General features: G+C 47.7%; 1 protein-coding gene across 1 annotated transcript in view; it reads right to left on the reverse strand.

The window, feature by feature from the left end:
- Positions 1 to 9,320: 9,320 nt before the first annotated feature.
- Positions 9,321 to 14,319, reverse strand: part of LOC134928694 (gastrula zinc finger protein XlCGF17.1-like) — a 55,152-nt gene continuing 50,153 nt past the window's right edge. Inside the window, exon 3 of the mRNA XM_063924711.1 lies at positions 9,321 to 9,615. Within this exon, the coding sequence (XP_063780781.1) occupies positions 9,485 to 9,615 (131 nt within the window). The 3' untranslated portion in view covers positions 9,321 to 9,484. The remainder of the gene's footprint in view (positions 9,616 to 14,319) is intronic.

Consider the following 14,319-nt stretch of genomic DNA (forward strand, 5'->3'; position numbering starts at 1 on the left):
CTCGCTTTGCTCGCCGTACTCCAGTTACTGGAAACGTACAGCACACCCTGTGCGCTCGCTTTGCTCGCTGTACTCCAGTTACTGGAAACGTACAGCATACCATGTGCACTCGCTAAACTCGCTGTACTCCAGTTACTGGAAACGTACAGCATACCATGTGCACTCGCTTTGCTCGCTGTACTCCAGTTACTGGAAACTTACAGCACGCCCTGTGCGCTCGCTTTGCTCGCTGTACTCCAGTTACTGGAAACGTACAGCATACCATGTGCACTCGCTTTGCTCGCTGTACTCCAGTTACTGGAAACTTACAGCACGCCCTGTGCGCTCGCTTTGCTCGCTGTACTCCAGTTACTGGAAACATACAGCATACCATGTGCACTCGCTTTGCTCGCTGTACTCCAGTTACTGGAAACGTACAGCATACCATGTGCACTCGCTTTGCTCGCTGTACTCCAGTTACTGGAAACGTACAGCACGCCCTGTGCGCTCGCTTTGCTCGCTGTACTCCAGTTACTGGAAACGTACAGCACACCATGTGCGCTCGCTTTGCTCGCTGTACTCCAGTTACTGGAAACTTACAGCACGCCCTGTGCGCTCGCTTTCCTCGCTGTACTCCAGTTACTGGAAACGTACAGCACACCCTGTGCACTCGCTTTCCTCGCAGTACTCGTTACTGGAAACGTACAGCACACCCTGTGCGCTCGCTTTGCTCGCTGTACTCCAGTTACTGGAAACGTACAGCACACCATGTGCGCTCGCTTTGCTCGCTGTACTCCAGTTACTGGAAACGTACAGCATACCGTGCGCTCGCTTTCCTCGCTGTACTCGTTACTGGAAACGTACAGCACACCCTGTGCGCTCGCTTTCCTCGCTGTACTTCAGTTACTGGAAATGTACAGCATACCCTGTGCGCTCGCTTTGCTCGCCGTACTCCAGTAACTGGAAACGTACAGCATACCCTGTGCGCTCGCTTTGCTCGCCGTACTCCAGTTACTGGAAACGTACAGCATACCCTGTGCGCTCGCTTTCCTCGCTGTACTCCAGTTCCTGGAAACGTACAGCATACCCTGGGCGCTCGCTTTGCTCGCCGTACTCCAGTTACTGGAAACGTACAGCACACCCTGTGTGCTCGCTTTGCTCGCCGTACTCCAGTTACTGGAAACGTACAGCACACCATGTGCACTCGCTTTGCTCGCCGTACTCCAGTTACTGGAAACCTACGGCACACCTTCTGCGCTCGCTTTTCTCGCTGTACTCCAGTTACTGGAAGCGTACAGCATACCCTGTGCGCTCGCTTTGCTCGCAGTACTCGTTACTGGAAACGTACAGCACACCCTGTGTGCTCGCTTTGCTCGCCGCACTCCAGTTACTGGAAACGTACAGCACACCCTGTGCGCTCGCTTTGCTCGCCGCACTCCAGTTACTGGAAACGTACAGCACACCATGTGCACTCGCTTTGCTCGCCGCACTCCAGTTACTGGAAACCTACGGCACACCCTGTGCGCTCGCTTTTCTCGCTGTACTCCAGTTACTGGAAACGTACGGCACACCCTGTGCGCTCGCTTTCCTCGCTGTACTCGTTACTGGAAACGTACAGCACACCCTGTGCGCTCGCTTTGCTCGCTGTACTCGTTACTGGAAACGTACAGCATACCCTGTGCGCTCGCTTTGCTCGCTGTACTCCAGTTACTGGAAACGTACAGCATACCCTGTGCACTCGCTTTCCTCGTTACTGGAAACGTACAGCATACCCTGTGCGCTCGCTTTGCTCGCCGCACTCCAGTTACTGGAAATGTACAGCACACCCTGTGCGCTTGCTTTGCTCGCTGTACTCCAGTTACTGGAAACGTACAGCATACCCTGTGCGCTCGCTTTACTTGCCATACTCCAGTTAATGGAAACGTACAGCATACCCTGTGCGCTCGCTTTGCTCGCCGTACTCCAGTTACTGGAAACGTACAGCACACCCTGTGCGCTCGCTTTACTTGCCATACTCCAGTTAATGGAAACGTACAGCACACCCTGTGCGCTCGCTTTACTTGCCATACTCCAGTTACTGGAAACGTACAGCACACCCTGTGCGCTCGCTTTACTTGCCATACTCCAGTTAATGGAAACGTACAGCACACCCTGTGCGCTCGCTTTACTTGCCATACTCCAGTTACTGGAAACGTACAGCATACCCTGTGCGCTCGCTTTACTCGCCGTACTCCAGTTACTGGAAACATAAAGCATACCCTGTGCGCTCTCGCTTTTCTCGCTGTACTCGTTACTGGAAACATACAGCACACCCTGTGCGCTCGCTTTGCTTGCCATACTCCAGTTACTGGAAACGTACAGCACACCCTGTGCGCTCGCTTTGCTCGCCATACTCCAGTTACTGGAAACATACAGCACACCCTGTGCGCTCGCTTTGCTCGCCGTACTCCAGTTACTGGAAACGTACAGCACACCATGTGCACTCGCTTTGCTCGCCACACTCCAGTTACTGGAAACCTACGGCACACCTTGTGCGCTCCCTTTTCTCGCTGTACTCCAGTTACTGGAAACGTACGGCACACCCTGTGCGCTCGCTTTCCTCGCTGTACTCGTTACTGGAAATGTACAGCACACCCTGTGCGCTCGCTTTGCTCGCTGTACTCGTTACTGGAAACGTACAGCATACCCTGTGCGCTCGCTTTGCTCGCTGTACTCCAGTTACTGGAAACGTACAGCATACCCTGTGCACTCGCTTTCCTCGCTGTACTCGTTACTGGAAACGTACAGCATACCCTGTGCGCTCGCTTTGCTCGCCGCACTCCAGTTACTGGAAATGTACAGCATACCCTGTGCGCTCGCTTTGCTCGCTGTACTCGTTACTGGAAACGTACAGCATACCCTGTGCACTCGCTTTACTTGCCATACTCCAGTTAATGGAAACGTACAGCATACCCTGTGCGCTCGCTTTGCTCGCCGCACTCCAGTTACTGGAAATGTACAGCATACCCTGTGCGCTCGCTTTGCTCGCCGTACTCCAGTTACTGGAAACGTACAGCATACCCTGTGCACTCGCTTTACTTGCCATACTCCAGTTAATGGAAACGTACAGCATACCCTGTGCGCTCGCTTTGCTCGCCGCACTCCAGTTACTGGAAATGTACAGCATACCCTGTGCGCTCGCTTTGCTCGCCGTACTCCAGTTACTGGAAACGTACAGCATACCCTGTGCACTCGCTTTGCTCGCTGTACTCGTTACTGGAAACGTACAGCATACCCTGTGCGCTCGCTTTGCTCGCTGTACTCCAGTTACTGGAAACGTACAGCATACCCTGTGCGCTCGCTTTGCTCGCTGTACTCCAGTTACTGGAAACTTACAGCATACCCTGTGCGCTCGCTTTACTCGCCATACTCCAGTTAATGGAAACGTACAGCACACCATGTGCGCTCGCTTTGCTCGCCATACTCCAGTTAATCGAAACGTACAGCATACCCTGTGCACTCGCTTTCCTCGCTGTACTCCTTACTGGAAACGTACAGCATACCCTGTGCGCTCGCTTTGCTCGCTGTACTCGTTACTGGAAAAGTACAGCATACCCTGTGCGCTCGCTTTGCTCGCCGTACTCCTTACTGGAAACGTACAGCATACCCTGTGCGCTCGCTTTGCTCGCCGTACTCCAGTTACTGGAAACGTACAGCATACCCTGTGCGCTCGCTTTACTTGCCATACTCCAGTTAATGGAAACGTACAGCATACCCTGTGCGCTCGCTTTGCTTGCCGTACTCCAGTTACTGGAAACGTACAGCATACCTTGTGCGCTCGCTTTACTTGCCATACTCCAGTTAATGGAAACGTACAGCATACCCTGTGCGCTCGCTTTGCTCGCCGCACTCCAGTTACTGGAAATGTACAGCATACCCTGTGCGCTCGCTTTGCTCGCCGTACTCCAGTTACTGGAAACGTACAGCATACCCTGTGCACTCGCTTTGCTCGCTGTACTCCAGTTAATGGAAACGTACAGCATACCCTGTGCACTCGCTTTCCTCGTTACTGGAAACGTACAGCATACCCTGTGCGCTCGCTTTGCTCGCTGTACTCGTTACTGGAAACTTACAGCATACCCTGTGCGCTCGCTTTACTCGCCATACTCCAGTTAATGGAAACGTACAGCACACCCTGTGCGCTCGCTTTGCTCGCCATACTCCAGTTAATGGAAATGTACAGCATACCCTGTGCACTCGCTTTCCTCGCTGTACTCCTTACTGGAAACGTACAGCATACCTTGTGCGCTCGCATTGCTCGCCGTACTCCAGTTACTGGAAACGTACAGCATACCCTGTGCACTCGCTTTCCTCGCTGTACTCGTTACTGGAAACGTACAGCATACCCTGTGCGCTCGCTTTGCTCACCGCACTCCAGTTACTGGAAACGTACAGCATACCCTGTGCGCTCGCTTTGCTCGCTGCACTCGTTACTGGAAACGTACAGCATACCCTGTGCGCTCGCTTTGCTCGCCGCACTCCAGTTACTGGAAACGTACAGCATACCCTGTGCGCTCGCTTTGCTCACCGCACTCCAGTTACTGGAAACGTACAGCATACCCTGTGCGCTCGCTTTGCTTGCTGTACTCCAGTTACTGGAAACGTACAGCACACCCTGTGCGCTCGCTTTGCTCACCGCACTCCAGTTACTGGAAATGTACAGCATACCCTGTGCGCTCGCTTTGCTCGCCGTACTCCAGTTATTGGAAACGTACAGCACACCCTGTGCGCTCGCTTTGCTCGCCGTACTCCAGTTACTGGAAACGTACAGCACACCCTGTGTGCTCGCTTTGCTCGCCGTACTCCAGTTACTGGAAACGTACAGCATACTCTGTGCGCTCGCTTTGCTCGCTGTACTCCAGTTACTGGAAACGTACAGCATACCCTGTGCGCTCGCTTTGCTCGCTGTACTCCAGTTACTGGAAACGTACAGCATACCCTGTGCGCTCGCTTTGCTCGCCGTACTCCAGTTACTAGAAACGTACAGCATACCCTGTGCGCTCGCTTTGCTCGCTGTACTCCAGTTACTAGAAACGTACAGCATACCCTGTGCGCTCGCTTTGCTCGCTGTACTCGTTACTAGAAACGTACAGCATACCCTGTGCGCTCGCTTTGCTCGCTGTACTCCAGTTACTAGAAACGTACAGCATACCCTGTGCACTCGCTTTGCTCGCTGTACTCCAGTTACTAGAAACGTACAGCATACCCTGTGCGCTCGCTTTGCTCGCTGTACTCCAGTTACTAGAAACGTACAGCATACCCTGTGCGCTCGCTTTGCTCGCTGTACTCCAGTTACTAGAAACGTACAGCACACCCTGTGCGCTCGCTTTGCTCGCTGCACTCGTTACTGGAAACGTACAGCACACCCTGTGCGCTCGCTTTGCTCGCATACTTCAGTTACTATTCACATTCCTAGTCCACGTGGACGGTAAATAAAGCAGAAATGGAAAATTATGTGGAAAAAAAACTTGTGTCGACCATTCTCACGTCAACCTCTTTTACCTGTCAATCTCATCAAGCACCGTCTACCTTTTACCCTGCGACCTACTGCCACTGTCTATACACAGAAACCGCTCTTCTTACCGACACGGCGTCGGCTATCCTGGATTACTCCCTCTAGAATTGTATGAAATTAAATATATGATCCCTCTGCCACTTACCTGCCCTAGGGGCCGGATTCCGTAAGGATAGGGGCCGCCCACCCACTGCCATCACGCTGTAAATGCAATCGCAACACAATGAGAGCGTAGCTGCAGAAAGTATGGAAGCGTCCGGCCTGGCTGCAACAGCAGGAGTCCCGCCACTATTATTTGGATGAGAGCGGTTACATGTGACGATGTGCAGCTTCCCAGAAAACGCTGCCGACATGCCCCCGTTTCCCCGACGCCACCCCAAAAATGCTCAGTCGCCGGTCCCATGAACGCCTCTACCTGTCAATCCAGCATGTGCACGGGGGTCCCGTCACAAAATGGTGGCGCCATCGCCTTTGTGATGCGACCTGAATTAGGCCCTATTAACTGAACGATATTCCTGTACTCCGATTTCCACTTCCAAATGTAAAATCCCCGCCGGAAAACCTGAGAGGCAACGTCATGCGCAGACACTACAATTACCTGGGGCAATTTATACCTAACGCCGCGTATTCTGTGCTCTGATCTCACCTCAGCCTGAAATAATCCTGATTAAACACAAACAAGAGGGGACCTAGTCTCTGGCAGAAGTAACATGTGCGGACAGATTTAGGGGGTCATTCTGACCCGTTTGCTCGCTGCTTTTTTTCGCAGCCGAGCGAACGGGTACCCACTGCACATGCACCGTAGTGCGCCGGCGCATGCCAGATGGTTGAACGCCATAGCTGGGCTGCGATCGCCTCTGCCTGATTGACAAGCAGAGGCGGATGCTGGGTGGGAGGGGCATATCCGGACCGTATGGGGAGCAGCCCGCAGCAGCTGCGTGAAGTCTTACTCAGCCGCTGCGGGCCGGGTAGCGATGAGTAGCTCCCGGCCATCACGCTAAAGCTGCGCTGGTCGGGAGCTACTCTTGAAGTGCACAGGCATCGCCGCTGTGCGATGCCTTTGCACTTCTGCAGGGGGGGGGCACTGACATGCGGGGTGGACTAGCCCTGTGCTGGACGTCCCTCTGCATGTTAGTGTGCATGATCGTAGCATTTAGCACAGCTACGATTATCTCGGAATGAGGGCCTTAGACTTGAGAAGACGTGTCCAGACTGAGGCCCTCAATCAGCAGTGTTCGCACGCAGGCAGCTTTGCAAATGCAATCACTAAAAATGCAAATACAAATACCACCTTGCTGCATTTGCAATCCTAGTGCTATAATGTCGTCGCAGCCGGAGATCAGTGACCAGTGCTCGCAATGTTCCCCAAACACGGCCATCTGAGCCAGCCTCAGCTAATGTAGGCTTGCTGGTGCAGGGAGCCGTGCGAGGCCAAGAATTATGTATCTTTAGACGGAGACCTTCACCTCGACACTCATAGAAAATGGAGGCAACACGCCCCTATTTCCGACAACGCTGGCCGTCACCCGAACTCCTCTGCTTGCCAATCAGATGCTTACAGAGGGCAGCCTGCAATCATGCTGGAACCGTTGTGCACATGCGCAGGTGATAATACCCCCCCCCCCCCCGCACTCAGAATAAACCCATTCTCCAACACTTTGCCTGAACCACATTGGCTGCGGTTACCCCTGACCCACAGAAGCGCTTGAGGTCACCCTAGGAATTTAATCTTGGCATGTTATATAGACGTGACTTGCACCCAGGACTAGAGCTTCATTATGGGTCAGGAGGCAGTCAGGAATGTTCTAATGTCAGAGGCTTACATAAACGTGGTGTTACTGTATATTCTCTTTATATCGGTGATTACACAACAACAAGATTTCTCTCCATGATCTTCATTGGGGGCACAGATATAAATTGCTTGGGAGGTGATGCTGGTCATTATCACTTTACTAATAAAGATACAGGTAAATGTGCCATTAGCCAGTACAAGGAAAGCAGTGTCTCCATTCTTACCATGGATGCCAGAACACCCCTTATTTACACTTTCATCATCTCTCACCTTGACTGCTGCAATCATCTACTCTAACCTTCACACCACCCGCCTGTTAGAACTCTGTTTTGCATTGTTCTGTGCAGTACAATTCTCTGGTCACCAGGCCACTGGTTATGTGTGCTGCAGTTCTGGAATGCTCCAGATGTGCTGCTCTTCCAAGTCCGTTCTGTGGCCAGGAGTGAGATGCTTACTACTGATCACCATTATGGATTGCACCTGACACCTGTCTATTTAAGTCTGTCTAGTTTCAGCATTCTTTGCTGGGTAATTACTGTTTCATGTTCTGGACTTGTGCGCTACTGTGATCTGCCATACCTAGTTTTATCTGCATTGCAAAATACCTGAAGAACTTCTGATCATATCTTTTGATTCTAGTGCTTCTGTGAGCCCTGTGTCTTAGTGCCTGAAACATAAGAACTTCTACTATTCACCAGGTTACCATTTAATGTATATTCATTTGTCCAAGACAATACGTGTGTCTGCCATTATTACCCCTCTGGACTGTGAGTTACTACCTGCTTTATTATTTATTATTCCAGGACTTTGTGTCTGCTATATGCTACTGGATACAGCGTTATATTCTGTGTTACACTGGGGGAGGGGTAACACAAGAGATACACACTGATAGTGTAGGAGCTTCCGCAGTATAGCAAATATATATTGATTCACGCTTTTTCGCATTTATTAAGATATTTACTGTTAATCACAAAATGAGTTCATGTGTCCTTAAGAAAAATGTGCAGAGCTGGTCAGAATACTATATTTGCTGAATATCTTGTTTTAAAGCATGACTTGTAAAAGACAAATGCAACATTAAATGTATCCAAGGCGGACAAAGCAACACCAGATATATCCAAGGCTAATTGAGAAGAATGCTGAAAGAAATCTTCTGAGTTTATGTCCGAAAGACTGATAAACGAAACAATAACCATTTTCAAGGCTGTTCTAGTTGCCACTTGGAACATTGTATGACAATCGATGTATTTCAAGACATACATGGTGTATTCTGATTGGCTAAATGTATTGGCAAACATGAATCCTTTGTCTTTAAGCTATAAATAATAAAGCTATGACGGCCCCTAGCAGGTCATTTATGATTTGTTTAGGTTACACATGAACTTGTGTCATCTTATCATTCATTGACCTCCAACCGGTTGCTAAAGGAACAGAATTCTGACTGATGACTGCAGAGAGTTTATAGACCAAACCTGAACAGGTTAACATACCCTAACATTTTGGGAGCATCGTCCGGGATATTCCAGCATCTCCTCCACTGGCAACAAATCCTCTGATCTTTCAGGAACCGCTGATAAAAAAAACCGGTAAGTGAGATTTAATGTGTAGATTTCTACCTGCTCATTTGAATCAGCGTTTCTTGACATCTGGGGAAGTCCAGTCGGGAAGATCAGAGAATATCTTAAAGAGCCCAGTGTCAGTCAGAAGAAATTTTTTAAGGTACCATACATTTATGTTATATTGTTGAATTGTGGGTAAATATCTTCAGCTAATTTGTCACAAGTGTAACAGGGGGAATTAATCAAATATCCAGAAAAATTTTACATTTTTAAAAGGTGGCGTATGGCCAAGGTGTATTCTAATGCTGATAAACAGTTTGAATTGATAAATAACCAAAGAGGTATATGCAAATCTTGTACCTGTGTTGTTGTGTTAAGAAAATACAAAGGGTCCGTAGCACCGAGATTGGTGGCAATTACAAGCACTGAAGTCTCATTTGGTTATGTGGAAAATGATGATGAATTTTATTGTACAATAGGTTGTCATTTTAAAAAGAGAATTGTTGGAACATTACATTGAGAATGATTGGTCTAACATCATAACCTATTGGCCTAGGAACCACATAATCCCAGGTCTAAGACCCATTTGCCCGTGCAGCCTCAAACAGCTGTGCCATGCACACAGATAACAGATATAGCATTTACTGTCATCCTTGTTTTTGGATCCTTGCACTGTTGTATGTACTCTGCCAATATGCTTTTGAAAAGGTGGGGAGGAGTCGGGGTGTCTGCTGAATAATGAAACCAGTGTCAGTAACTAGATTCTCCTGCACACATTGTACTGTATATATATTGTATGTCCCTATGCAAGACAGTTAAGGGGTAGGATTGGGTCAGTAATAAAGAACAGCTACTGTCTGAAAGAGACATAAGGTGAACATATTCCAAGAATAGTGGGGAGTTTACCAAGAACACAAGGAACAACAGGGGTACTGGTACAAGCAGGAGTCTATATAGGCAGGGGGATAGACCCTTGGAGTGACTTAACAATAATATTAGGGACGCATCTCAGTGATCCAGAAGAAATAATCTATTATGCAGGTCTCACTTGGGGAGCAGTACTAACAGATTTTCCACCAATACAGGGAGGAAGGGGCAACACTACAACCCCAGTCATTTGTCCACAGACGGATTTAAGGAGCTCTTTAGGTACAAGGATAGAAGAGATTCTTCAGAGTCAGCGTCTCACAAGGAGATTTTAATTCCCTCATAAGGAGTTACTAAAATACCACATCAGGAGGGGTTCCGCGCACGTTCACCCAGGCATGGGAGCGCGGTCAGTAAAGATGTCAGGGCCCGACAAACCCGTGGATATTGTTAGTAACAGGGAGGGGAGAAAAGCTATGAAAGGAATAAGTTAAGTCCCTCATAAGGGGTTACTAAAATACCACATCAAGATGGGTTCAAACCCGTGGATATTGTTAGTAACAGGGAGGGGAAGAAAGCTATGAAAGGAATAAGAAAAATTTACAAAACAGCAGGTTATCCGTCAGAAGGGACACTAGACCTAGAGAAATGGGAAAAAAAAAAAAAAAAGAAATGGGAAAAATTTGCCTCCTGTAACAAGAGTTGGATAATTAAGCATAACTGTAGAGATCAAGTATCCATCTGGATCACTGTAGCACAAGAATTAGAAGCAGAAAATATAAGAAGAGATGAGGAAAATGATTTCCCCATTGTACCAGAGTACTCAATAGCACCACAACCAGCGTTAAACTCACTGCCTGTGATTCCAGCAACAGCACCTCCACACTATACCCCACCCCTATACCCAGACATGCATGCACACCCAGGTACCCCTAGTATGAACAGAATTGAATCATCTGCAAGCTCACTAACAGTGAAATTGAAAAGAGATGAAACAGGAAAATAGAACAACGTTTGAAAGTGGAAAGATGTACATGACAAGACTTAAGAGATGGTGTCATGCACAGACACTCAGGGCACCAGCAGCCCCAGACTTGAAACAGGAGAAGACTGAGTCCATCAGAACTTACTATGATAAAGTCACTATACGACACACAAGATGATAGAATATGAGGGTGTGCAACTCCCGTGTCGGCAACAGTGTACTCAGTCACCACTGGCAGTACGATAAAAGTGACTTTACCCACAGGAGACACAAGGGTTTCAAGAGCTGTTTTTATGCACAACCAGATTCCTCTACATTTACTTACAGATCAAGCCATTGCAACGACTGGATTGGGAGGTTAAGCCCTACCCCTGCAAGAAAGCAAAGATGTAACCTGAAATACAAGCTTGCTATACAAGTCTATCTCTCACAGGAAAAGTAAGACAAAGAGGAACAACAACTCCCAGCATGAACATCATTATGTTGAACACCAGCCTGGGTGGACTTGGACTAAGAAGATGACATGCCAGCAGCAGTGAGAAAGAATATGCAAGTGAAGAAAGGACAAAGTATGAAGAATAATGAATGAATCATAAAGAGAGGTGATTAGAAAAAGAAAAGTTGAGAAACAATATGAAGGTCGCATGAAAGTTTGGAGACTAAAGGAAGTCTGCTTTAAAAAGGACAAAGAAAGACATCTGACAAGTGGTCAGTACTACATGGCAAGATTACAGAGATAATGCCATCGCTATGCAAATAATAAGCACAAGCAGACTCTGCTAATTAAAATATGTGGCATATTCTGCATGTGTCTGAGGCTGTATCTGCATATGGAGTGCTACATTACAGTGTTTACTAGGAAAAGAAAGAGTTATGGTAAAACTTACCTTCATTCACTCTTTTTCTCCCAGGTCCAAAGGATCCACAGGGTTAACCTTGGGGTATAGGCTGGTGGAGACCAGGACTGGCACCGAACAGTAAGCTTGTGAGCCTCCAAGGATGCACTGGGCCCATCTTCCCTCATATACCACCCCCCATGCTCAGGCACTTCAGTTGTAGTAACAAGCCCAAAGTAGGAGCTGGAGAGAGAAGGAAGAATGGTACACATAGGAAACACACTGTCACATAGAGGAGAGAAGGAAGGATGGTACACACAGGGAACACACTGTCACATAGAGAGGAGAGAGAAGGAAGAATGGTACACACAGGAAACACACTGTCACATAGAGGAGAGAAGGAAGGATGGTACACACAGGGAACACACTGTCACATAGAGGAGAGAAGGAAGGATGGTACACACAGGAAACACACCATCTCATAGAGGAGAGAAGGAAAAATGGTACACACAGGAAACACACTGTCACATAGAGGAGAGAAGGAAGAATGGTACACACAGGAAACACACGGTCACATAGAGAGAAGAGAGAGAAGAATGGTACACACAGGAAACACTCTCATAGAGAAGAGAAGGAAGGATGGTACACACAGGAAACACAGTGTCACATAGAGAGAATAGAGAGAAGAATGGTACACACAGGAAACACACTGTCACATAGAGGAGAGAAGGAAGAATGGTACACACAGGAAACACACTGTCACATAGAGGAGAGAAGGAAAAATGGTACACACAGGAAACACACTGTCACATAGAGGAGAGAAGGAAGAATGGTACACACAGGAAACACACCATCTCATACAGGAGAGAAGGAAAAATGGTACACACAGGAAACACACTGTCACATAGAGGAGAGAAGGAAAAATGGTACACACAGGAAACACACTGTCACATAGAGGAGAGAAGGAAGAATGGTACACACAGGAAACACACCATCTCATAGAGGAGAGAAGGAAAAATGGTACACACAGGAAACACACTGTCACATAGAGGAGAGAAGGAAGAATGGTACACACAGGAAACACACCATCTCATAGAGGAGAGAAGGAAAAATGGTACACACAGGAAACACACTGTCACATAGAGGAGAGAAGGAAGAATGGTACAAACAGGAAACACACTGTCACATAGAGGAGAGAAGAGAGAGAAGAATGGTACACACAGGAAACACACTCTCATAGAGAAGAGAAGGAAGAATGGAACACACAGGAAACACACTGTCACATAGAGGAGAGAAGAGAGAGAAGAATGGTACACACAGGAAACACTCTCATAGAGAAGAGAAGGAAGAATGGTGCACACAGGAAACACTCTCATAGAGAAGAGAAGGAAGAATGGTGCACACAGGAAACACTCTCATAGAGAAGAGAAGGAAGAATGGTACACACAGGAAACACTCTCATAGAGAAGAGAAGGAAGAATGGTACACACAGGAAACACTCTCATAGAGAAGAGAAGGAAGAATGGTACACACAGGAAACACTCTCATAGAGAAGAGAAGGAAGAATGGTACACACAGGAAACACTCTCACAGAGAAGAGAAGGAAGAATGGAACACACAGGAAACACTCTCATAGAGAAGAGAAGGAAGAATGGAACACACAGGAAACACTCTCATAGAGAAGAGAAGGAAGAATGGTACACACAGGAAACACTCTCATAGAGAAGAGAAGGAAGAATGGTACACACAGGAAACACTCTCATAGAGAAGAGAAGGAAGAATGGTACACACAGGAAACACACTCTCCTAGAGAAGAGAAGGAAGAATGGAACACACAGGAAACACTCTCATAGAGAAGAGAAGGAAGAATGGTACACACAGGAAACACTCTCATAGAGAAGAGAAGGAAGAATGGTACACACAAGATACACACTCTCATAGAGAAGAGAAGGAAGAATGGTACACACAGGAAACACTCTCATAGAGGAGAGAAGGAAGAATGGTACACACAGGAAACACTCTCATAGAGAAGAGAAGGAAGAATGGTACACACAGGAAACACTCTCATAGAGAAGAGAAGGAAGAATGGTACACACAGGAAACACTCTCATAGAGAAGAGAAGGAAGAATGGTACACACAGGAAACACTCTCATAGAGAAGAGAAGGAAGGATGGTACACACAGGAAACACACTGTCACATAGAGAGAATAGAGAGAAGAATGGTACACACAGGAAACACACTGTCACATAGAGGAGAGAAGGAAGAATGGTACACACAGGAAACACACTGTCACATAGAGGAGAGAAAGAAGAATGGTACACACAGGAAACACTGTCACATAGAGGAGAGAAGGAAGAATGGTACACACAGGAAACACTGTCACATAGAGGAGAGAAGGAAGAATGGTACACACAGGAAACACACTGTCACATAGAGGAGAGAAGGAAGAATGGTACACACAGGAAACACTCTCATAGAGAAGAGAAGGAAGAATGGTACACACAGGAAACACTCTCATAGAGAAGAGAAGGAAGGATGGTACACACAGGAAACACACTGTCACATAGAGAGAATAGAGAGAAGAATGGTACACACAGGAAACACACTGTCACATAGAGGAGAGAAGGAAGAATGGTACACACAGGAAACACACTGTCACATAGAGGAGAGAAGGAAGAATGGTACACACAGGAAACACACTGTCACATAGAGGAGAGAAGGAAGAATGGTACACACAGGAAACAC

The sequence above is a fragment of the Pseudophryne corroboree genome, chromosome 5 (genome assembly GCF_028390025.1).
Source record: "Pseudophryne corroboree isolate aPseCor3 chromosome 5, aPseCor3.hap2, whole genome shotgun sequence".
Taxonomy (NCBI): domain Eukaryota; kingdom Metazoa; phylum Chordata; class Amphibia; order Anura; family Myobatrachidae; genus Pseudophryne; species Pseudophryne corroboree.